Raw genomic sequence first — 27,145 nt, forward strand, 5'->3', positions numbered from 1 at the left:
AGATGTACAGAGTGTTCCGTTCAAATCTCCCTACTTTCAATTAATCACAGAGAAACTGAGCACCAAATGGAAGCCCAGATCTTCAAGCTTTGTTTTCATGACTTGAAGTTGTCCGTTTGCTCACTACGCAATGTCACAGTCGCATAAACAAAAACGGTGTCTCTTCAACAACGAGCGCAAGTAGTGGTGTCGTTTGCTGAAACAAAGTAATTTTGTCTTAGCAACGAATTCTCAGACGAGTATGCGAAAGACTCCAGTAAATAACCCAAAATTACGAACCCGAATCCGTGGTATGATTGCAACAATAATAGGGGACATGTTGGAGAGGACATGGCAAGAAGTTGAATACAGACTAGATATTGTTTGTGCTACTACTAATGGGCCATATGTGGAGGTGGATTTGTGTTTGTGGGAAATAAAAATTTATGGGTTTTCTTTGAATTCTCTGAAATTTAATTGCTCTTTCATTCATACACTTTTTCTAGGATTCGAACCAGCAAGATTCGAATGGAACACCATGTATAATTAGTTATAGAAGTTAGATTATTACATTTTTATCATTGTTATACATAGCCTATGAGTCTAAATAAGGCATCATTTTTACATTGATAACTTCGTAATTTGATATGAAACGTTGAATGTAAAATATACTTGATATATAAATGTTGAATTTTCCCTAAATGAATCGACTTCATTTGCTTTATTAAATGTAGGGAAAACAACTTCACTAAATATAGAAGTTTTAGTTCTTTCATCCCACGGCACCCCATACGGCCACTTCCTTGATTTCTCTACGAAATTTGCTTTTGAAGGTGTAACTGATTCCAGTGGTCAGATTTTCACATTCTACCTTCTTACACTCAGTATCTAGAAGCTTAAACTACATCCGGAAAATGACGAAGGCTTGATGGTGATCCTTCAAAGAATATGGAAGCTAGAAATAAGTCTTTGCACATAAATATTCGAAGTGTGCAAGAACATATCTTGAAAGCGAATTAAAATGTTATACACTAAATATTGTAATGTTTTTATCTATATTATTATTATTACCATAGTTGTTTGTTACACTTACTCCATTTTTCAACTTTATATTATTTTTAGATTAATTTATAGGACTCTGTCTGTTATATATGAGACAATTATATTCCTAAAAGTAACATACGTGTATATTTACACGAAAGAAAATCAAAATGATCAGATACTAGATATTATCTGCCGAGTATGTTGGTTCACGGTGTAGCAACTTCCCATACTGATTCTGCGTTATTTAGTAATATAGTAATATCTTAGACTAGTAGTAATATATATATAAACTAGTAGAAACAACAAGGAATGTTTAAATACACACAAATATATATATATATCTGGCACCATTATATCTAACACCATGTGAAAAGAATTTGCATACAGACTGTTAAAGAAATAACACAGCAGAGATCACACAAAAACATTTGTTAAATTCATATGCTTGTGTTCAAAGTTTATAGCTTCATAAAGGTGGTTCCAGAAGAGAAAACTAAAATTAGTAATTTTTTTCTGTTAAAAAGCAAAGAACGGTCATAGTCAACGCCTCATAATCAAGAACTTTTGATTCTGAATTTCGTTTTTATCATCCATATTACGATTTTTCTCCGTTTTTTCAAAGCAAACACCCGGATCATAATCTGAATAAAATTTTTATCTTCAAAGACAAAGCCATAATCTTAAAATTCGAGATGTGATGAGCATACACTCCTAAATACAAGTCCCAAATAATTTGAAATAAATACAAATGATAAACTTGTCACTTCATATTTGAAATGCAACATTTTAGCATAAATAATATTATTATATGTAACAACCAACCTTGGCATAGAGTTGGAGTTTCCAGGCAGGTTTCTATCTCGCACTGTACTGTCTGGACTTCGAACAGGAGACAAAGGGGCATTACAAGATCTGTCCACTTCATCAAGAAATGAGAGAATATCTCTGAAACAGTAATAAAGCATACATGTGGATTTAACTAACATTTGAAATTGCAATTCCTGACAAATATGTTGTCATATAATACATGAATAGTTGTGTCTGTTAAATAATTTCATTATTTATTGGATCAAATAAATAGAACATGAGTTATTCACTTACTTCACCTTCATAGAGGACGAAGAAACGTTCATGGTTACATCGTCTATTTCCGGATCCAGGATAAAAGGCTTCAAGGCTGAACCAGAAGAATTTAACTGTAATTCCATTGCTGATTGCTTCAACGCATCCAGTGTATGAGCTGAAATATGATACTTTACTCAGTTTAACCAATAAAAATATTACTTTATGTAAAAAATATTATTTTATTCTTACAGTATGTTCTAAATAAAAAGAACGAATCCGATGAAATAACAGATATGTTATCATCTTGTAATAGGAGGTAATTTCTAGTACTAGCAAGCTTACTTGAAATTTCCCTCTGCCCTCCTCTAGAAGCAGTAGTGCATCTCACAGACTATGTTCGATAAGAGATGGTATTCCTTATATTTGAATTAGTCACAGAAGTTACAGTTACAATAACAATTATGTTAATAGGAAAATAAACACAGAGAAATTTTTATTTAGTGATCACCGTTCGTTCCATTGAAAATCGGTCAACAAAAACGGTGGTCGCTTAATAGGGGATTGGATTTTTTTCTTTAAATACACTACATTTGCTAAAAAATACGAAAGGCGTACAGAGTACGGAGAGTGTGGGTGATATACTCTGTTTCGGAAGAAAATGTTTGAATTAATACTTTTTTTTTTTATTTCCTTGAATATTTTGAAACTACAGTAACATCCGTTTTCCACTACTTAAATGTTCTTACGACCACATTTTACAAACAGAAAACAGAAATATTATTATTATTATTATTATTATTATTATTATTATTATCTGAGAACACCCTCCTGGCTGTCAGGGTTCCCACAAAAAAGTGAAGCTCGATTTCCCTGACACAAATTCTTGAATATAAATGGAATTATATGGGGCAAGTTCTATCATACATAACGGCCTCCTTATCCCTATATCTGTCCAACATAATCCTTTATTTGTCATTTACATATTTGTTATGTTCAATATAAGTCATTGTTATTTACACAAAATTTATATAGTAAGCATATAATAATATATGTATGATACAATACCACACACCTTGGACTTTTTTTGCTTGAAAAAAAAAAAAAAAACAATAAAAAGCAATATAACATGCAGTCAAGAATATATTGCCAACTCTCTGTGACCTATTACTATCAATCCTAAAATGAAATGAATGAAATCTTTAAGTTTTACATTCTACGGCTATGCCGTCTACGCTAAAGGAGATGGTGATGATGAGAAATGAATGAAATGAAGAAAAGTGGAAGGAAACGGGAGAACCAGGAAAAAATCCACACACACGGTATTTGTCCATCACAAAATTAACCTGGCGCCAGCTGGGATCGAACCAAGGAATCCATGCACCAGAGGTGAACGCTCTATCACTATGCCACCTTGGCCCACTAATAGTCAGAACACTGCCAACTCTGAGACGTTAATCCTCACAATTACATTTTTTAAACAGAATTTTGTTTTGTTTTCTGTTCTTGAATTGTTCTACGAGAGCGTCTTGTTCCTGTTTGTAACATTGTTCTATTTGTTTCTTCTTTGCTTTCAATTTCTTAACTTCAGCACTTAGTTTTCTTTTTTCATCTTGAATTTTACTTTCTAGTACAATTTTGATTCGTTTCTGTTTAATGTTTCATCATTGTATCTCCGAGCTGAACGAACTGAGAGAAGCATTCTTTGATTAACAGGAACAGATTCTAACAGATTCTATACCTCGATAGTACATAATTGCACCATGCACCCACCTCTGTGCTACCAGAGAATCCTCAATTTGGTTTTCTACAATAAGTGTCTTATTGACTAAGAACCCGCTCTCCACTGAGACATTGCAGTGAGATGAAATCAAACATTTTCACAATATTCCACAAATCAGAACATTCTTGTTTCTTAGACATTACATTTGCAAAGAAGTCATCTAACCTGATGCTGTCCATTTTCTCTTCTCTTAAGTCATGAGACTGTATGAGTCAGTACTCTGACTCTCCATGACATTTTACACAAAATGGATGATTTCCTTGACATGTTTTCATTTCCCTGACATTCCCTAATTTTCCAGAATGTGGGAACCCTGTATGTAGATAGCGTACGCACCTTTGGCGCGGGAGACCTGGGTTCGATTCCCGACGGAAGTTCAAGTGGTTGGTTCAGATCCCACGTTAAACTGTAGGTCTACGTCTCATATACTCTTGCTACTGAAAAGGACACTAATCTCAAATAGAAAAAAAAGGTGTTTCTGTTTATTATATTTCTCCTGAACTATTTCTCTCTCAAGACAATCCAAGCACATGAAATAAAACATGTATACAGCCCTCCCTGCTAGTCTAGTGGATAGTACGTGTGCCTTTGGTACACGTGGTCCTGAGTTCGATTTTCAGTGGGAGCAGAAAAAAATAAATTTCACAATCATTCACTTTCATTAATCAACAGCCTACTTTAATTTGACTCATTTCAAGTCATTTCTATATTGTAGTTTCAGAATAATAAGACAGCAGAAGTCAGTATTTCGTTGTCTTCGTCTTCGCGTCCCGCAGCGAAGCGTTTGTGCCTTTCAAACCCAACTACACAGACATCGTATTATCACCATACAATTGCAACAGTTTCATATACTAACTCGGAAATTTCTTCAGTTTCAATTGGTATTCGACGTCGCTTCTCGAGCCTCACATTTGCCACTGTTTTAACAACACGATTGTACACCTCAACTTTCAATAGATGTTTAATTCTTAATTCGCTTCATGTAATTAATTCATATAAACACATATATAGATATACATGGATTATATAAATGAATTACCGGAAAAGTAGTGAAAACACTAAGAAAATATAGTACAGAAGCTTTCGCTAAACGCTTCATCAAATAGGTTAAAAAGAAAACTTACAGAAGTTAAGATGTAGCTATGCATACAGGCGGGGGCCATCCTATTTTCTGGTAAGCAACCCAGTATATATAGTGGACTTAGTTTTCAAATCGTGTGAAGCTAAGGTTTCATTTCAATATTTTTCATCTATAATAGAGCTAATTACTTCATCATTTACTCGTGTAGGAAGTAAATAATTCGTGGTGAAAAAAAAAAAATGAAAATTTCTTTTTACTTGTTTCTTTTAGTTGTTTGTAAGTTATTTTTGGACTAAGAATCTTATAATAAAATTTCCGTTATACGCACATTCTTTGAACATAAATGCCTCATTGCCTAAGAACGATCTAAAGTCCCTGAAGAACTTAAGCCAACCAACAAAATATTTCAAATTGGATGTGTGGTCGGCATATCAGAAGTTTCATCCCCGCTATTTCTGGTTTTCTTGATCAAAGAAGCTACCTCTTATTTTCAGCTAGCTTCGTAATTGTTTTCAAGACTTTAGAAGAGCCACGCACTACCATTGCCATCAGTCTTTCTCAGCAGTTAATACCCAAGTACTGGCCTCAGGCATTCTGATTAAATAATGATCTTAAGGGAATCTGCAATCAGTGTTGCTAGGGTATTGGCCGATCATAAACAACAGTCAAATTTATTTTGTTTCTTACCATTAGTATGTTTCACATACACTGTGCGGCAATTAGGAAACAAGACGGATCTTTTTACTGCAAAAATTAGTTTAGACATGGAAGTTTTATGTAGTGGTGAAACTTGCGCGTGACCTTGGGAACTTGTGTAAATTTCCACTTCGACCGCTCCTAAATGTGGCAAGTGACGTGGCTAAGCACAGACTGGTGTGCTGTGATAACTTGTCATCGCTTCAACAATAGAACGAAGCGTCAATGTCAAGTTTTATGCTCGTTTAGGGAAAACTCCAACGGAATCATCTGATATGAAGTTCGGGTCATCACTTTGAATGACTGATATATAAATCTTAAGGTAATATCAGACCTCGTGGGGTGAATAAGGAGATTCTTCGGCAAATAACAATGGAAGAAACGGAAGCTGCCTGCGCACGCTTCGCACCCTACTACACCTTAACATGGGAGCAGAAACTGGAAAAATTGTTAGAGTTTTTGGTCCATAAAAATGCCTGTTACCTGACTCTTCATATTCGCTAGATCTGTCCCCGTGTGATTACTTTTTCGCCCAAAAATTATATATTAAAAAAAAAAAAAAAAAACTGGATTTTTTTCTTTCTTCAATGTTTTCGCCAACCAGAAAGTAATAATGAGGACCTCGGATAGCATTAAATTCTAGGATTTCCAAGAGTCATTCCATGACTTGATGGATTGTGTGAAGCTGTGTGTGGACAAAGGAGGTTCTTAATTTGAATAAACCGAGGTAAGTTGATCATACTTGTTATTTGTTTATATTTACACACCCAGTCTTCTCTCCTAATGGCAGCTTGTGTAACAAGTTAGTACTGCACGTTTTACTTGCCCACCTTCGCTCTGGAATTTTGTTTCTCTATACAGTACGAAAAAAGAGATAACAGACATAATAATAATAATGATCTTACAGGAATTTGATTCCTCCTCTTCTAACAGCCGTAAAGTATTTACAATTTCTTCATACGTGGACGGATAGTTTGATGCATTGTTTCGTGGACTGGTAAACGATTCTACCAGCCTTGTTGGCTTCTCCTTTTCCGGCAGTTCCTTTAAGGCACAGAAGAAAGAAAGAAAAATAAGAAAATATTCAAATCATTTCAATAATTTAGATATTACAGCAGAAAGCATGCTATCTCGGTTTGAACCTACAATTTCTATTGTCTCTCGATGAAATGTTAGATTAATATCTTCTTCAAAATTAAAGATTAATGTCTAGCTTTTTCGTTAGAACAAGACTCCCTTTTCTTCTCTTCAATAAATCGAAATACAGTCTACAAAGGATAAAAGCACACATATAATATTCCGTCTCGCATCCATCGTCTATGTCATGATGCAGCGAATAAAAAGGTATACAGGGTGCGCCCACAAAGTAAATTTTCCTAGGGCTGTAACTCTTTAAGGTTAGTTTAAAGGGACAAGTTTTGCCGATAGACGGCACTACAGTCTTCGTATCTCTCCCATGTATTTTTTATCTTTCACGAAAATTCATGATTTCTCTTACAAATTTCAACCTACAGACTTCAAATTTTTAGAAAAGAAACTTCATAATCTATCGAAGGCAATAATCCGTGCTGATTTTTTATTTAGAATTTTCTTCAGTGTTGAAATGGCTTGATTGTTGCAATAGATATCCAAATCTTTAACAATGAAGCTGTTTCTACAATGAAGAAAATTCTAAAAAAAAAAAATCTGCACGGATTGTTCCCTTTAATAGGTTATGAAGTTCCTTCTCTAAAAATTTGAAGTCTCTAGGTTGAAATTTATAAAAGACATTGTAAATTGTCGTAAAAGGCAAAAAATTCATGGGAAAGATAGGAAGACTGTAGTGACATCTATCGGCAAAACTTGTCCCTTTACACTAAGCTTAAGATATTCCTGTCCGGTACGCACGTTGCTACTGGTGAACAATTGCAGATGGTTGTAATACAGTGGTTCCACTCCCAGGGAGTTGTCTGTTACAAGATCGGAATATAAAAGTTGATTCCAACAGTAACAAAAAGTGTCTAAATTCCATTGCTAAATATGTTGAAAAATAGTGTCCCTATGTTGTATCTGTAGTAATAAATCTTTCAAGATCCTGTTTTCTTCGTATTTACCACCCTAGGAAAACTTACTCAATGTGCTTCGCAGGTACAATAAGAATTACAATTTCTTATTGTGTCTATAAGCTTTGATCCAGGGAACTTAATATTCGTATATAAATCTTTCATATGCATATATTTTATAATCTTCTCCTTGAATGCTGTTAGTGCCAAAAGCGAACATACCAGCATTAAAGTCAAACATGCTGACTACTAAAATTCCACAATTTAAAAAGAATTAAATCATTAATTTAATAAAATATATGCTTGCCGAAACAAGCGTGATTAATTGAGATTCAATCCAGTTTCAGTAAAAATTATCATTTTCCTCATTTGGCAAAACATTTGTGACCAATACTGCCCATTTTCTAAATTCGTGTCCACTATCAATATCAATTCTAGTAACTTACCGACCTCCGAGTGTCTACAGTTGGATCTGGCAACGCTGATCCATAATGCGCATTTTCACGAGTTACGTTTAATAGTGGAAATACATTATAAATTTTACTATTTTTTGCAAGTAATTTTTGTATAATATTTTAAGGCAGACTTACCGTCATTATATTCTTATCTCAAGTGAGTTAATTTCAGTAAATGTAACTGAAGAAAACGAACAAGATACTCAACTTGTTCTGAATAAATCAATTTGTTAATTTGTTTATTCATTCAGCACGTTAGTGTCCCTGATCTGAAATTCAAATGAAGATATTGACATATGGATCTAGGATGTGGGAAGCATTTAGCAACAAGTTCCGGCAACTGAGAAACTTGATAGTGCTCATCAAAACCGTATTGGACTTCAATAAATCATTGTTCTTTTTGGTAAGCATCCATTTTATAGATTTAATAGTGTACGTCAAATACGCTCTCTGACTAATTAAGCAATTAGTTAAAATAACAAGGTAATAATAAATTATAAAATCCTCTCATATAAATATTAAAAATACATATACGCAACAGTTCTTATTAACTTACCAGTTCTTGTATACTACTTTAAGGCACATAAACATTTACATTATAACTTAATACAAAAAACTAGTGAAAATTCTTATTTTTAAGAGGTATCTTTCACTAGCGGAAAAATCTGTAATTTGCTTTATGCACTACTAAAATATTAGCTATATGTTCGGGATAATAAGCAGGAAATCTATCTGGAGAGCATCCACCTACGCAACATGAAAGAAAATAATACAATGATGACCTAGTCCTTTCACAGTAATCACAGTAAACACCACTTTCGTCTTCCAACACATTCTGAAAAATCCATCACTGGAATCGCCAACAGCTGTTGCGCCATGTTCTCCCAAATCGGATCCACAGTCTAAAATATCTTCCTTTCAAAAGACAATTTTAGATTTAGGATAAACCTAAAGAAGAGTGACAAATATAGGTTGAGGAGGAGATAAGCAAGCTGGATTATTGCAATTTTGCCAGAACCACTCCACGTGAGATGAACAAACAGACCCACTGTGATGATCGAGCTGTCGATCATGAGTTGCTAACAAGTGTAGTGATGAAGTATATCGAGGTAGGTAGGCCTGAAGTAGCGGACTCTTAATGAAGAACACTTCGCAATTAAAACAGCAGTCAATATCTTGCTGTGATTCCCGATTAACAGCGATCCCGACCTGTACTACACTTACGCTTGTGCTGTACTCATCACATTGCCTCGGAAAAGTTTCTTATCTAAATAGACTCCCACGAAAAATTACTGTTTGACCCAGAACATGATGCAAGTTCGCGGCTCTACTTCTTGGAATATTATGAGGCAATTTTACATTGCACACTCACGTTTATCTTGCACTAATGGACTACTCCAACAAATTTATGCCTATTTCACTTATGTTAGTTAGTTAGTTGGTTGATTTGAAGTTTAGCTTTCTTTTCAGCACCGAAGCTATAGAGATGTATATCTACAGTTTAACGTGCAATGTGAACTCATAAGCTCGTACTGAAAATCGAAACTGGGTCTCTCGCGCCTTTGGCGCGTACGCTAACCACATAGCCATGAGATGCATGAATGATTCCTCGCTTTGCGTGTCAAGTTACATCAAGAAAACACTAACTGGTCTTGTTATATTAACAATGGCTGAATACTTTCTGGAAAAAATCGTAAATATTGGAAAAAAGTGTTTAGCAGAACTGCACATGTAAAAGCATGCTCTTTCCTATTCACGAAAAATGAAATCTTTCGAGTTTTACGTCCCACGCTTATGCCGGTTAGGCTAAAGGAGGCGGTAATGGTGGGAAATGAATGAAATGGTGGAATGAAGAAGTGGGAGGAAACGGGAGAACAGCTAGAAAAACCACGAGCACGGTATTTGTCCACCACAAAGTCCACACAGCGCGAGCTGGAATCGAACCAGGGACCCTAAGCACCGGAGGTAAACGCCCTACCACTCAGCCACTGCGCCCCCCACACATATTCATGATTTTCTAACGTTTTCCTTAGTAAAACCATATAGATGATAATTTTTAAGTAAAAATCAGCTTACTTGTCTATTTATTGTCCCACACATTAAATTATACCTGCAGAAATGATTTAATATATAAATTGTTTATAATTGGAGAAATTATAGGATACAACTATCAAAAACAGGAAAAAAAAAAAAAAAAGAAAGTTTGAAAGATAAACAATACTACACAAGAGTGCATCCAGTTTCCTCTAACAGTACACTCACTTATTTCCTGGAAAGAGACTGGATATTAATAATGTAAATGCATCGTTACATACCTGGCAGAAATCTATATAATTTTCTTCTTTCGGGAGCTGGTGAGTTACAATATTCTCCTCTTCAAGTGCTTCTATAATAACATCAACAGATTCCGAATTTGGGAGTTGAGCACCGTTCCTATCTATTATTCCATCATTAAGACTTCCTTTTATTGCATCTTTCGGATTTAAATCGTTATCTAATTTCAGTGTCAGCCACTTATCTATATCAGCACACACATCACATTTTTTCAAATCACTTGAATGATATGTCTGGTCGCGAGGAGAGGACGACTGATCACCAGATGACGTTCCCTTTTCGGCTTCATAATCTTCATATTCATCATTAACACTGTTATAATTAATATCTTCTGACTGTTCCTTCATATGTTCAGTAAGGCGACGTAATGGAGATGTCCTACCTTTTCCCACATTTTTCCCATAATTTGTACAATCTTCGCGTCTTCTAGAGTCATAATTAACTATAAAATCATCTTGTATTTCCCGATCACGCTCGTTTGGATTTTCATCTTTGCTTCTATAAGTTGACTCTTTTGCACCCCTGAACCATCGTTGAATTTTTAGCGCTGCTGTCTCTTGAGTATTGCTCTTCGGTGAACCTTTTTTCGAAGGCGGACGAGGAGGTTTTGAAGATACAGTTGAATCACAAGCATTTCTTCTCGCCATCTGCCTAATCCTCTCCCCTAAACTTTTCTCCGAAACACAACGATCAGAACAATCACTTTGAGCGTCTCTTTCGTTAAGTTCACATATGTTAACACCCTGCTCATCCTTATATTCCTTGGCTATAATAAGAGGATTAACATCATATGTGGATCCAAACCCACCATTCTCTTTATATCTATCACAAGAATAAGCATTAGAGCAAGGATCAGTTTCTCTAGTAGTACATAGTTTATCTTCTAATGATAGAAGCGGAAATTTTGCTGCAATTTTGCTTTTTTTCTTCCACGCATTCTCCGTCACTAAATCTGAATCAGTCTGCAAGTCACTGATTGATAAAAATAAATCTGATCCAGGTTCTTCGTTTGCCTTCCGTGTGGAGTCGGGAGTGTACAGGGAACTACCTAAGGTACTAACATCCTCAATACCCGAAATGCCAGGGCAATCTGCTGACTGAGGTCTTCTCCAATTCTGGTTACTTTTACTGGGCTTCTGATTATCTGGCTGAGGAAAACAAAGAATCATTATTAAAAATGTTGAAAGGCTGTCCGTTTCACAAAATTAAAATCAAATATATTACTTGTATTATACTTACGTTTATATATTTATTTAATTTCAGTAGAAAAGTTAGCAGACGCTGAACAAGATGTGAGATGCCCAAATGTAACAAAATAATCTTTAAAAAAATATATAAAATTGCTTAACCATTGATTGTTGATTAAATCTGTCTTTGCATCATGCAACAAATTAAGAGTTTACAAAGCTAACGTAAGGCTGTAGCAGTTTAATGAAGAAGTACCGGAAATAGCCTTGTAAGGACGTCTTTACTGAAACAAGAATTCTTGAGCAAATTACTGCAACGGTCTCTATAGTGCCTCAAAAATACCGCAATGATGTCGAATTAAGCAAAATGTAGTAGACGGTTTCTGTATTATCATATACTAATGCATAAGGTTTTTATATGTATATATAAAATTGAAATGGAATACAATGGACAGTTAAAATCATATTTTCAGTGCACGTATTTGCGTACAAACGAAGGTGAGAAAAATAGTTAAGAAAAGTGATAGTAACCTGGTCAAGATAACGTGAAATAGAAAGCAAACTTTCCCATAACAACGAATCGAAAACAATCACGTAACATCTAACTGACCTCTATGTATTCTTCTGCAATCCGTTACTTTCAGCAAAATATATATATATATATATATATATATATATATATATAAACATCTGGTGACGTTGTAATGTGAAAAATAATACATGGATTAAAAAAAATAAATAGCGACCAATATTTCATATTTTCAGTGTGATAAGTCAGAAAATTAAACAGTATAAAGAACACGGGGAGAGAAGCATACATGATAAGTTTCTCACCCAACATTCGACACGTTTTAATCAACCGTTTTTCAATTTGGTAGTCACCAATCTGTGGAATTTCAAAATTAAGTAATTTACCGCAGAAGCGCTATGAAGCTTAGAGCGTTTATTCTGTAAGTACTTTTATTTACCATGATATCCCTTCTCCACTTCGGAGAGGTTTTCAGTCAAACTCTGCCATCGGACATGTCTAAATGAAAGGTCATCGGCACGAAACCTAGTGTACAAATAAGCTGTAATAAACTGTATAATTAAATGGGATTCTAGTTTTCATTTTAGACACACTATGCTACCGAACTGAGAAATTATAAATTTAAATTCGGTTTTACAAATTAATGTGTATGACATAATAATGAAATTCTAATACTAGAAATCAATTTAGCAATCTATTTAGTCATTATTTTAATGTGACAATACTGATATATTTATAATAATTCTCTTTTTAACTATGGTAATATTTCGTTTTATGGATACCATTTTTGGATAGCCATAATTTAAGTGTTGTATATGTGTGAACACATGTGTTGTATATGTAAGAAATAGGCACATGTGAAAAAAGTAACAGTCTTTACTCTCGGAAGAAGAAATACAGAGTAGTTTTTGAAATGTTACAGATGTTTATGTGCTATATCTGTCTTTAGGGAGCATAGTAGTGAACTTGAAAAATTTTAATACATTTATTGAATCTGCCGAACGACAAATGACGGAAGTCCAGGCTGTTGTCTTTTTTACTGAATTGTATATTATATATATATATATATATATATATATATATATATATATATATATTGCTAAACAGGGACATTTTACTTACGCTATTGTCCATTTTTTCGAGCATATAGATCTCAGTGTGATCAACTGCCAGAGCAAAAACGTCAGAAAATATCCAAAAAGTGATATATCATGTTTTATCATTACCGTATAGATATATAAATAGAATAACATAAGACACAACTATCTACACATGCACTCTATTTAACAATTTAAAATATTTCACTTCACTTCAGGTTTCAAACATCACCCATCGACAACTTGCTTCAAATGTACCCTCTGTCTTTAACCTAAAATTGAAATACCTATTAAATTTAAAATTACTAGACTGGATTTTTATGATTTCGAAATTTAGAACTTACATTTTAGAGACATGTTTACAGACTATTATCTTCGAAGACATGCTGTGTAAGCAGGTAGCCATATTTAGTTTACTTTCTCCGTTATTACCTATAGAGTCATTTTGAAAGTAATATTTTAGAAAAAGAAATTTCAAAGTAGTATACATATGCTGCACACTGTCATAGATTTCAGAAGAGATGAATTATTATACGCATTCTTTTTCAGGAGCTTAATTCGATTCACCCAAAAATCAAATTTACAATTCAGTAAAAAAGACAACAGCCTGGACTTCCTTCATTTGACGTTCGGCAGATTCAACAATAAATGTATTAAAATTTTTGTTCAAGTTCACCACTATGCTCCCTGAAGACAGATATAGCACATAAACATCCGTAACATTTTAAAAACTACTTTGTATTTCTTCTTCCGAGAGTAAACACTGTTACTTTTTTTCACATGTGCCTATTTCTTACATATACAACACATCTGTTCACTCGTAAGTTTGAGTCTAATTTGAAGTTGAATTTCTTTCTAAAGATATATACGTAAGTACTAACTTAAAAAGAAAAAGCTATAAATAATCAACTAAATATTATATTTGAACTAGCTTGAATGGATGGATACTTTAGGAACACTGGATAAATTAAGGAAAAGGGCTTTCAACTTACATACTAACTCAACTAATGAAGTCACACCACAGTCAAAGAACGATCTCCTTTCCATACTGACCTAAATTGTCATTTAGTTTGAACTTAATTGTGAGGAAATTTGGATTTTAGCAGCAAACCACTCAGAAATATTAAAAAAGCATTTATCTGATTACAAAAATTATGCCATGTCTGAAATGTACAAGCATGAAGTCCCAGCAACGTATACACAAGACGTGAACCAGGTTGAACTGCACCAAGACAAGGCATCCAGACACACGGTGAAAACATCGCGGACTTTATAGCTGTATGAAACAGGAATTGAAATTTCGGCAATTCCCTTCTCTAACATCCCTATCAAGTGTCCAGATGCCAGCCTAATGGATTATTGTGCTTTCGGACGGCTCAAAAGAACTTCTGTTCCATCGTCGAGTCTGGTCTGTGGAAAGCCTATAAAGACGAGTGGAATGCAATATACATGGTCGAGCTGCAACGCAGTGTCCTGCAATGGGAACTCCGATGCCGCGCAATAGTCAATAAAGACGGTCTGCAAATCAAACCACCCCAAAACTAATATTTTAATAAATTACCTCTTGATATTAAAATAACTTGAATATTACTACTAATCTTAACAATTCTAAGACACGCCAATTTTCGTCAAAATCGGATAAGTTCCATCAAGCACGTCTTAGTGAAATTTCTTAATTTCACTAAGTTCAAATCTAATTTTGACACCTTATAACTCAAGAGCCAAACAAAGGTGTGCACACTACCATATTTCATACTAGGCTCGTATGTGTATTAGATTCGTGAAGCTCTACCACCACACCAAGTGTGATAATAATCGGGTGACTTTATTCCAATCGCAATTTAATTAAGTTTCTTGATTTTAATGAGTCCACATCAAAATCCGACGGCCAATAAATAACTCGCGAACTAAAGGTCTGCACACTACAATACGTCATACTCATACTAAGCTCCTTGAGATCCATCACAATGTCAAGTTTGGTCAACATTGAATGAGTTTAATTGATAGCAAGCGATATATATAATATCTTTACACAAAGTCCGAATTCAATTTTGATGGCCAACAACTCGAGAACCAAAGGTCCGCACACCATAATATTTCACACGTATATTAATATCATTAAGGTTTACCTCCATTAAAATTTTGGTCAAGACCGGATGAGCTTCATCGATTACGTACGATATATGCTATCCTCATAATCGATTTTGTTTAGAGAAATCAAACGAAGGACGAAGTTTTTTTAGATGACAACGTTCTTCAATTATTGCATGGCAGATGATAGCTACAGGGTTGGTTGCTGAAACAATGCAAGGAAAATAAACATCAAAATAAGTAACATAAAAAAAAAAAAGTTAGTGGCTGTTATGCATGATTTTCGTGCATATCAATTGAACCTTACCTGAATACCCAGTACAGGCATAGCTGATACTGGTCTTCTTTTTCTGGGAGTTGACACTGACATTGATCTTACACTAGCTTTCCCACTGCCTGTTCTTGGACGAGAGACTAGGCTTATCTAGAAAGAAGAAACATTACGCGACTGCCATAATACTCTACTGAAATTCCATACTTACCAGAACAATGTACAATTATTATATCTGTTATTAAAGACTGACCAAATATAGCAGCCAGTCCTTGTTTACTTTATGTCACATAAAAGAATAAGTTTGTGATAAAAAAAAAAAAAATAAAAAACCGTAAAAATGCACAGTTAAAAGAGAAACTGAAGATGACGGGGAAAATCTGAGATTAAATTTCTTACTATAGAAAACAGAAATATGTCAGAACGTTTCCCGACATTTCAACTCTCAAGGCAACGAAAGTAAGCAAGTTGATTCTTCTGGGGTTAAAATAAACTCAAATCAAATCACGTCATTCTTAAGCGCTGCAGTGTTTACTTGTATAACTTTCCACTATTTAACAAATTTAAATTACTGGCACTAAAAATTGAATTTAAGATATTGATAAGCACCATTTGATTTCAGTATATTGGTACGGAAGAGATTCTGACGTAAAAAATATTAATAAAGACATCGCATATACGATATTTAGAATACTTGCGCTCAATTACCTATGTTAAAAACAAATCTCAAATAAAACATAATCAGGGATAAGTTACAAGAAGTACAGCATAATGTCGGCTGCTCCAATGATTACATTTAACTTTTTAGCACTTAAGTTTGTACATAAGAGAAATACCCAATTGACATATAGAGTATATCAACAGGACAAAGGGAAACATAAAAAAATTTAATACCTGGGAACCAGATAAAAACAAGTCCGGCCTTTCATTTTCTTTCTTAGGAAGTCGAGGAGTACTTTTAATGGACGCTGTTCTGCTGCCACATCTATCAACAGATCCCATTGCTATATGACTTCATTACCGAATACATGAGTTACCACCTGAAAGAGCATAATACATTAATATTACACGAAGTAACTATACATAAACTTGGAACATAGAACTCCTACAGATAAATGGAAACAAATCACTTAGCAAACAAACACAGCAAAAACATTAACTACAATCCAAACTGAAATGAAATTTCTAATTCAACGTTCTGCGATTATAACATATAAGTAAAAGGAGATGGGTGACTAATGAAAGTGGACGATTAAATGAAAAAATTGTTGGAAGGCGAATGTAGGCGGAAACGGAAGAACCGCACGAAAAATCCAAGGGCACGATGTTGTCTACCACATCCTGGGATCAAACCAGGAACCTCTTGTACCAGAGGTGAGCGCTCTATCACTGAGTCCCTGTCTCTCCCCCCCCCCCTCCCCACACACACACACACTCCAGAATGTACTCGTCATACAGGGAAAGGAGAAAAGATTTTAAGAACAGAAAAGTAGCCTATCTGGCAGGGTTGGCTGGTTTAAACCAGCTGCTTTTTTTAAAAAAAAAAAAAAAAACAACTGGTTTAAACCAAAAAACGAAAATGTTCGTAGAAGTGTAAGTATTTGTAAAATCTTGATGAACACACATTTGTGGGTTATCACGTTTCACTCCCGTATATTATTCGTATTATATTCAGACCTAAATTCCCCATTCACTACTCAAAAAGATTATACTACAAAAGCAACTTTTTTTATGTAAGTTTATAATGTTTGTTTTGTGATTTTTTTTTTTTTTTTGTAGTTATTATTGTTATGTAATTGCAATCAAAGAAACATTCTAAATATTGTTTTGTTTCAATGTTTACTATTGATAAAATACATCGAAATGCCGTACTTTGTGTGTGGAGGGGGGAGGGTCATACAGACCCCACGAGAGGCATTTAGTGAAATGAGAAGTATCTTCGATATCTATTTATGTATAAATGAGTCTGAGCCAAAGTGGACTCAAATAATTCGTATCTTTGTGATATGCAAATTAAGTCGTTGTATTTCTTTAATTTGGACCAATAAAAGTCGTTGTTAACTAACTTGAATTAAATTAGTTCTTCTGTACTCCGTAGTACTTTGAAATTGTCCATATGTAATTCAGTATAATGGTTTCACTTGTGCAACTGTTTATCTTTTTGTCCTTCAGAAATGACTCTTCAGAGCTATATTAAGAAGCATGTAAAGATCAGTATAACGTATTTTTTTTTTATCAGGATTCTTTCGTGAGTGAGTCGGCAGACGTATCGCATTTGTGGCCAATTAGTCCTGGTTCCGAGTTCAAATGGAGGACAATTTCTCTCGGATGTAACTCGAGAAGCAGTTTTTATTCCGCCTTAAGCTTATGTGGCCCCTTCCAGCATAACCCGGCTGTTGCATGGTAACATCAAGGCGAAACAAACTTATTTCTGTCCATATATGATATGAATATATAGAGCAAATTATTTAAACCAAATAAACCTGGTTTAAACAAAAAAAAAAAAAAACGTTTTTTTTTTTTTTGTTTTTTCAATAAAAACCATGGTTTTTGCCAACCCTGCTATCTGGGAAGCATCCAGTTGAGAAAAGTCCTCTGAACTCTACCTATTCTGAGGCCGCAACATTGCCACATGACAATGCATTCCAAATATGTTTCCCAATGGAAATTCGTTTCTTTGTTCCTCGTAATTCTTCTTCCTATTTAATGATGCACCTATTGAAATTGCTTACGTTGAATCTACATTTACCTATCAAATTTCTATCACTAGATTCTTAACCAGCACCTTCTTATATTTCATATTCTTGAACTTAAAAAGAACTGGTTCCTGAAGAATTTACGTATTGAGTGAAATTTTGGAAGTTCGCCCGAACGAAAATTTAATTCCAAAGAATAAAAAAAATGTGCAACTGGGCCAAGGACTGAATCTTGTTCACATATTTACCAGGCCGGTGAATTAACAACTAAGCTGCCCAGTTCTCTCCATACCAGCCACTTACTTTCAAATGTGAAGGGCAGCGCTATATGCCTCAAATTGTATTGACAGTACCGATGTAATTTCGTCTACCGGCAAATTAGTGCAGGTGATAGTAATACGTGAAATTACGAAAGAAAAAAAGAAAAAAAAAAAACAACTAATGAACATAGGTCGAAAGCGGCACCGTTTTCACAATATAATACCGAAAGATTAAACAGAAAATCGTTCCGTCACATGCAGATGAGAGCAGCACGGTTGCTGGGATACGGTGATTCCTACAGTCAGACGGAAAATTTACACAAATACTCTCAATCTGTGGAGATCCCCATTGCGTGGCGACTGCTCTGCCTCTATCTGTGCATCACTGCATTTGTCACTCTCAACACTCTGTGTAATCTTTTGATTCCACAGTGATATCTTACAGTGTTTATGAAATATTCGGCATTATATCAGCGCCTTCGCCAGTTTTTTGAATATCACTTACGTGAAAATCGTACTACTTTTGACCCATGTTTATTAGAATTATTTTTGCTTAATTAATGTGTAGTATCAACTCCTCCAGTTTGTCGGTGAATTATTTTTCATTCTGTATATTAAAAAATATGAATAATCTTCTGAATAATTTGAATAATTCGACGTAACGAATTTACTGTTTACTCTTTTACCAAGATGGTCTATCGCTGCAATATATATATATATATATATATCACGCATCTTTGTCTCTCTTTTCGTTATCTTAAAAATAAATTCCTATTTTACCGATATCTTGGTGAACATTTCAAAATTCTCTAATCTGTTTATTATGATTTAAAGAGAATATTTAAGCTCAGTTGTTTCAATCTGTATTGCTCCTCAGCCCTTTCACACTTTAAATTTTCTTTTTCAAATTATTACGTTGATTTTCAACACAAATAACGGCATCACGGGCACCAATAATAAAATTACTAGCTTATGAATGAAATAAATGATTATTTGCAGAATCCAAATGATAATTTTAATTCGTACAGATTACGAGTATAGGGATACATTGATACACTTTAAAATTACATCTCTTCCTAATCCATCTACGTTTTTATTCTCTTGGCACTTACTCCCAGGTGTCAACACATTTACAATACACTTGCCAACTAATATGGCATAAAAACAATAATTCCAGTGTGAACTGTACATAATGTTTACTAGATATGCTTGCATGAGGAGATACGTTTCGGATAACCGAAGGTAGGGAAATAGCAATGAGACTTAGAACAATTAAGGCGCAAGTACAGGTGCTATTAGCAGTTGCTGCATATGTACAAATCTCTAAACGATACATATAAGCCTAATCTTTACGGTGTGTTGCTACCTTACGAAGATTAAGTTCCTTAAACATCACTCTTCTGTAAATTAATAACTTCACCTACCTACTTTTAAAAAAATAAAATAAAATAAAAACAGCATTAGCAGTTGCTGCATATGTACAAATCTCTAAACGATACACATAAGCCTAATCTTTACGGTGTGTTGCTACCTTACGAAGATTAAGTTCCTTAAACATCACTCTTCTTCTGTAAATTAATAACTTCACCTACCTACTTTTAAAAAAATAAAATAAAATAAAAACATATTCCACAATTAAACTTTTTAGTTCTTCGCGTTGACTTCCGAAGACGACATCAATTATCACAACTACTAAAACCCTACTGCTTAATTATAATTTATTCCGTTAACCAGAGCAATCTTTTTAACTTAACAACAATGACATGAACATGTTACTTTAGTCTATATTAGGGCAAGGTTCTAGATTACTGGTCCCCCTTCCCATTGAGCAGTAATAAAGACAGAAAACAACGTACCCTGCGGGGCTCTAACCCGCCTTCACTTGCTAACGCTCGCTCGGCAATACTGTGTAAATTAAATTTATAAACTTAAGCTCAGAAAGAAACCAACCTAGCTATTAATCTACATGGGGGACCAGTAATCTAGAACCTTCCCCTATATTAGGTTTGGTTTCGTTCACTTACTGTAGTACACTGCTTTGGCGCGGGGGTTATCGGGAATTACAATCCCTAATTACTAATAGAGTGTATGCAAGACATTGTAAATTATATACTAACCTCAACAATGTTTCTTCCAAAACTAACTTAACCTATTCAATGGCACAAAAGGCCCGTTAGACAAAATATTATATATGTACGATCATCTTAGTAAAGTAAGTCCACAGATTTTTAAGAGAAATGTGTCGATACTCGAGCAGAGGGTTCTACCAAATGTTGACACATTTCTTACATTTTCAGGTTAGGTTAGAGCTCTGTATTTGTTTTACAAGAGAAGCCACTAAATGAGGAGCTCCATTACCACTTACAGGTTGACTTCAGGAGAACTCAGCATAAATAGACTGTGAAGGTATGGCATAAAAACTAGTGCACAAAACATGAACCAACTTGTACTAGGTGGCCACTAAAAAGCATGAATACTATCTAACCGAGACAGAGTAGGAGCACAGAAAGCGGGCCCGAGCAGTAGCAAGGCAGGCGCGTCAGCGATGGGGTATACGCGTAAACGATAGTAGATCACACTAACACCTCCATGGCAGAAACTTTCTTTGTCTTTCTGCGATGAGCTTTTGTAAGTCAAAAATTTTCTGCAGAAGACACTTGTGATTGTTAAAGTAAGCTTTACGCGACGTAAAAAACAGTTCAAACTATATTTATGCTAACTGTATGGTATTCTGTACGTTTAAGAGTTTATTTGACAGGTAGGGGCTTTGGAGGAGCTATTAGAGACAATAAAGGATGAATTATATGTAAGGGTATATTAGGGCTAGTAGTGATAGCAATTCTAGGAAGTGCGAGATTTAAGTTGATTAATTTTCCCTAGTGTTAATTGTGTCGTATTACCTTTGTACTTGAAAACAGGCGCCTTGCTTATTAGTGCAGTGGGTCTGTGAGTTGGTGTATTATTAGATGGTTATGCACAGGCGCGGCAAATTTTCTGCGATTACATCGCAGATCGCGGCATGTTATGGGACTAACACATACAATACTTTCACTATCACTCAAAATTCATTCCAGTATTCTGTGCACTGACAGTAACTACTTATATCCACACTCTCATTCCTTTACAAAAATGTTTCACATCGTATTTTACCAATAAAATTATTTGCTAGAACCACCTGCTCGAGTGAACCAAAGCTCTCGCATTTTACATAATCATTTCTATTATATCAGGCGTACATAGAGAAAAAATTTTTACTATTCATGAACGCTTACACAGATGTATGAATATCCAATTAAATATTTAAGATTATATTGTTAATAAATAAAAACTGTAACTATTCTTGTTGACCATTAAGAATGCCGCTCTATCCATCATCGTCTTCATGTTTGTTTATAAACTACGAACAACGTTGCCAATACATATCTTTCTCTCTCTCTCTCTCTGTTTTCATGCTTCAGGAACTCGTCTGCTGAGCAATACAGACGGTAAAATGGGGATCTATACTTCTAGAGATGAATGGTCAAGCATGAATTCGGGAACACAATAAGTAACCACAATCGAAATAATCACTTCGTGCGGAACACTAACTATGTCGAAGATACTATATATTACAAGCTGCTATGAATAACAAAAGCACTGCACTGTTGATCACTTTGACACTATTACAAGTCATAGTTGTTCACTAGCAAATGATCTGAAAGGTCAGGTGGTCAATAGAACCTTCATTTTTTCCACAATAACACAAACGTGAGGGGCGCTGCTGCTGTTTATATTGCTGGCTGGGAGTCTGAGCAGTATGAAGACGAAGGCGAGAATATAAACAATGATGTTTTCTTGTCCAATTATGAAGGGCCTCCCATTTTCTCGTAGTGGGAGTCGGTCTAGCTGCCAATAATAGATCCCTGGTCCTGATCGTTGTTGTTGTTGGTAGATTCGCCATTCGGTTTGCCGTTTCTGGAGCAGCATCTCGGCGAAAGAAGATGCTGGAAGCCGGAGATCATTCAGTTTTCCATGTTGGGTTGCATATCTGCTCAGGATATCGCTGACTTCGTTCCCGGGGATGGCGTATGAATTAACATAACCACTTGATGATTGTTATGTAATATTCGAAGCTGCTGACGAATATTGATGTGTAACCATGTATTGGCAGATGTCCATGGGGTTCTACATATTCCTTGTAACGCACTAAGGCTATCACTACAAATGCCCACGATAGGTAGTTTTCGTTGTAGGGCGACTTTCAATGCCGTGCGAATTGCCCAGCTTTCTGCTAAATAGATTGATGTATTCGGTGGAAGTCTGTGAGTCTGCGTAATTAAGCGCTGGTATATAAATTCCTGCTCCAACCACAGATCCATGTTCGGTATGCTGTTTACAAGCATCCGTGTAAATTAAAATAGTATTTGAGTGATGAGATAAAATGTGGTGTTCCCAGAGATGGCGCACTATCTGAGGCTGAATGGAGCGAAGACGTTTGAAAGAGACCACCGGTTGCTCAAGTGTGGGACAATGTAGAAGAGTAATATATTGTGCAGTATAACATGGTAGTTTTGGTCCTCGATGCAATTGATTGAGCCAGTTATGAATACTAACGAATGCTCGATAAATCCAAGGTAGCTGTTTTTAATATGGAAGTTGGGTATAGAGGTTGCTATTGTATAGGAATTTAATTTCGGTAATAATAGGGAGGAGGTGCAGCATATGCGTTGAAGGAGGAATTGTTTAGCCACAAAATATGTTTTCACTGGGAAAGGAATTATTCCAGCTTCTTCTAAAAGTGCTGAGGAAGGTGCCGTCTTTAGTTGTCGGAATATAATTCGCTGTGTTGTGGCTTGAAGACGAATGTGATGTTCGCTGATCCGTTTGGGTAGTGGAGAGAGCAATATTCCGCCATAGTGAAGTTTTGCATTCACACATTGAGTACTGACTTGTTGCAGGGAGGATATATCTGTTCCCCACCTCTTGTGGCTGATTCAAGACAGCAACTTAAAATAAGGTTGGGCTTTAAGTGCTATTGTTTTAAGATGATGCTTCCAATTAAGTTTAGAATCGAGATGAAAACCAAGATATTGTAAAGTGCTATTTACCGTGAGATGGATTGGAGGTTGAAAACGTTTTCGGGGGAAGAGAGTGCTAGAAGATTTCGCCCAGTTGACTGACATGCCGTTTTCAGAGGTCCAGGAATGAAGTTCTAGGAGAGCGTCGTGCAAAATGCGTAGCCCGTCCACTATGTTAGAAGTTTTGACATATAACAACATGTCATCACAGTATTGTTGAATACGAACCAGTTTTCTAAGTCGTTGATGGAGAGAGAGTGTGTATATGTTAAATAGAGTTGGACAGAGACTAGAGCCTTGAAGAATACCCAAGGATGTTGAACGGTAAGAAGAGTAATCGGACGATAGCTCTGAGCCAACCCGATAGGTTTGTATGGTTTAAGTATAGGGACTGCCACTAAGTCTTTCCATGAAGATGGAATGTGTCCTGTCCTCCATATCTGAGAGTAGATTTGAAGAAGTACGGATCGACCATGTGGAGATAGGTCGTACAAGTGTGATAAATAATCTGATCTCTCCCAGGAGCAGTGGATCGCCGAGCAGTTAACACCAGGTTCAGTTCTTGGATGGTGATATTCTTGTAGATTGGTGAAACACACTCCGGATCGAGAAGAGGTTGTATAGTTCGTCTGTTATTCAGTGATTCTGGAGGTGTAAGAAGGCGATGAAACTCGCCAATCCAAAGCGGGAAACTTTCAGTGGGAACTGCTCGTGGAGGAGACCATGTAATTTGGTTCCGTATAAATGTCCAGATAGAAGACGAATTAGCCTGTGGTGGAACGTGGCACAAAATTGTTGCCAGTGTTGTTTGCGACATTGCTCGATGTATCGTTTATACATCGCCTAGGACTGGCGATAGAGTACATATGTTTGTTGACTCTTCTCTTTAAAAAATGTCTTTTGCTTCTGTTTACTATCATTTAAGAGTTGTTGGCAACGCCTGTTCCACCAAGGAAAATGGGAACGGGATGCTTGAATTCGAGTCTGGCCAGGAGTTTGAGAAGTAGATGTGGAGCCTTCTGAGGATGCTGTTTCTATAATATGTATGAAATAAGAGGTATTGATAGGAGTGACTTGTGCAGAAAAATACCGGAAAAGTTTGTCGGTCGCACTCTGGTATGTTGTACGATTGTATGATTGAGGAATGCGAAAAACGGTTGGGGCAGATAACGAGAGGTGAGCCTTGGGCGTTCTCGGAAAAGTAACTCCTTCAAGTGTAGTTATGATAGGAAAATGATCGCTGTCACCTGTATATCCATAGACACTCCAACTATGGTTTGCATACAGAGCAGAACTGAGGATGGTGATGTCAGGCGCACTGGGTTAACCATTGAGGTTCGGGAGGAGAGTAGCAATCCCATCATTTGCAATGAGGTGAGTTGTATGGTCCATTGCAGCGAGAAGATTCCGGGCAGCTACGTTGATGTAACGATTGCCCCATTTTACACTTTTATAGTTCGAATCACCCGCAATAACACAGGGACCTTGGATTGAAGTAAATAATTGTTGCCAGTAATTAGTTGTAGGAGGGCTGTCTGGTGGGGCGTAGATGTTGATAAAAGTGAGTCCAGCACACAGCACTCCGAGAACTTGTATTTTTGTTGAGCCGGTTGATGGAAGTGTTAAGATAACACGAGCCGGTAAAGAGGTGCAGATACCCAAGGCGATCCCACCGTAGCGGTCATCCCAAGGACGGTGATAAACTCGGTATCCAGGAATTCTTAAGTTGTCTTCAAAGGCGAGTCCAGGTTTCTTGTAACAGTATGAAAGCCGGAGTAAAGAAGCGGCATATTTGCGATAAAAACACCTCCTTGCCACGAAATTGTTGGATATTCCATTGGAGTATTCTTAACTGCTGCAACTGAGTCATTCTTGTATATGTTCCAGAAAGCGAATAATTCGTAGTAGTAACGCCTGTAAATCTAATGCGGTAAGTGGCTGGGTGTCGGACTGAAGTTTGGAAGTTAACTGATGCAATTCCTGTAGTAGTTCCTGTTTCTTGACATGACTAGTATCAAGTTCTTGGTTCCAGACTGTCTTCGAAGAGCCGGTGTACAAGTTATCTCCTCTGAACGCGCGAGTCCGTCTAACCGGAGAGGATCCTGGAGAACTTATTAATGCACGTTCTTCTGAGGAAGAATAATTAGTCGAGGTTGGAATAAACGATGGTTTCTGTGGAGCCGATTGGATATAATCATGTCCAGTAGGGCGTTGTCGTTTTGGAGGAAGAACGTAGCGATGTTCATCGTGGAGCTATAGTTCTTTACGAGAGGGAGGTCGTTGGGGTTAGGGAGAATAGTGGTAAGAAAGGATGTTCACTTTTGTGGAAGAGGAAGTAATTGGGTGGCGCTTGGGCTTGAGCTGCTGAGGTAGTGCAAGGAGTGGGGAGTAGAAATTAGAGGTAGGTACAGCCGAGTAAGGGTTAGGAGATGAGCGCTGCAAAGGAGGCACTCGTTTTTGCGCTTCATTAAAGATAATTTTTCCAATACCATGAGTTGATTAATTCGCTCATGTCGTTTCCGGTCCGGGCAGGTGCGTTCAGTGGCTGCGTGAGGTCCGTGACAATTGATGCAGCAAAGTGGCTTGATGCAAGTGTCAGTATCATGTGAATCTCCACATTTAGCGCATATTGATTGTTTGGAGCGGCACCCAAATTTTCGGTGTCCTAGACGGAAACAACCTCCCCAGCACTGTTTGACTGAGGGAATATACGTTGCTATTCGGAATTTCGCATAGTAGAGCGAGCATTCCTCTGGAAAATTGAGAGGCAAAAGTAAGTACCACTGTGGTGGTGGGGATGAACTCATTATTTTGCGGCGACGAATGCGGCGGATATGCGTTATTTCTGCCCTACTTTTTATATCTGTTTTGAGTTTGGCATCCGTTATGTCAGTGTCCAGCCCTGTGATCACGCCAACGGAATAGGTGCCGTAGGTTGGTATGTATGCTTTCCATCCGTTTTCTCGTAGAATCGGGTTAGTCAGAAAGTCATTAGCTTGCTGTCCGGTATAAAAAGCACTTTAATAAGATTTCGTCCCTTAGGTTGAAAAGATTTTATTCCTAGAACCTTATTGTGAAATAGTAGTCTACCAAGACTTAAGGGGTGTTTGCGCCCAATATTTGGATTGGTCTTAGAAGAAGGATAAAATGTCACGTGCACTATGAAATCAGGAAAGTGATAGTTTTGGTAAAGATTCCCCGGTGGTATAGTTTCAACGGTAACCTCTGAAGCTATAGGGATTGCAGAATCAGCAAATGTATTGTCTGTGGGAGGGTCCGTGACCATGGAATGTGCAGGAGGAGCCCGATTTTACAGCCATGATTAACACTTCCCTATAACATATAAAGCGTAATATGAATTATATGAATCACTGTCACAAGTAGAACGATGTGTACTCAAGCATTCCAGTTACTACAACACCATGTAAGACAAGCGCATAGATGCCCCGAAGAAAATCAAAACATTCCAGAGGAATATAAT

At 36.2% G+C, this 27,145-nt stretch overlaps 1 protein-coding gene across 3 annotated transcripts in view; it reads right to left on the reverse strand.

Moving 5' to 3' along the window:
* dila (centrosomal protein dilatory) overlaps positions 1-22,024 on the reverse strand; it is a 43,368-nt gene extending 21,344 nt beyond the window's left edge. Inside the window, exons 1-7 of one of the 3 annotated variants that reach the window (XM_081751086.1) lie at positions 21,880-22,024; positions 16,546-16,691; positions 15,688-15,804; positions 10,458-11,624; positions 6,551-6,689; positions 2,125-2,263; positions 1,846-1,968 (exon numbers count right to left, since the gene is read on the reverse strand). In XM_081751086.1, coding sequence (XP_081607212.1) covers positions 1,846-1,968; positions 2,125-2,263; positions 6,551-6,689; positions 10,458-11,624; positions 15,688-15,804; positions 16,546-16,653 — 1,793 coding nt within the window. In that variant the 5' untranslated portion in view covers positions 16,654-16,691; positions 21,880-22,024. Of the gene's footprint in view, positions 1-1,845; positions 1,969-2,124; positions 2,264-6,550; positions 6,690-10,457; positions 11,625-15,687; positions 15,805-16,545; positions 16,692-21,507; positions 21,666-21,879 lie in introns of those variants that run through there. The other 2 variants (XM_081751088.1, XM_081751087.1) reach the window with 2 other exon arrangements.
* Positions 22,025-27,145: the final 5,121 nt, after the last annotated feature.

The sequence above is a fragment of the Thermobia domestica genome, chromosome 3 (assembly GCF_964235325.1).
Source record: "Thermobia domestica chromosome 3, izTheDome1.hap1.1, whole genome shotgun sequence".
NCBI classification, from domain to species: Eukaryota; Metazoa; Arthropoda; class Insecta; order Zygentoma; family Lepismatidae; genus Thermobia; species Thermobia domestica.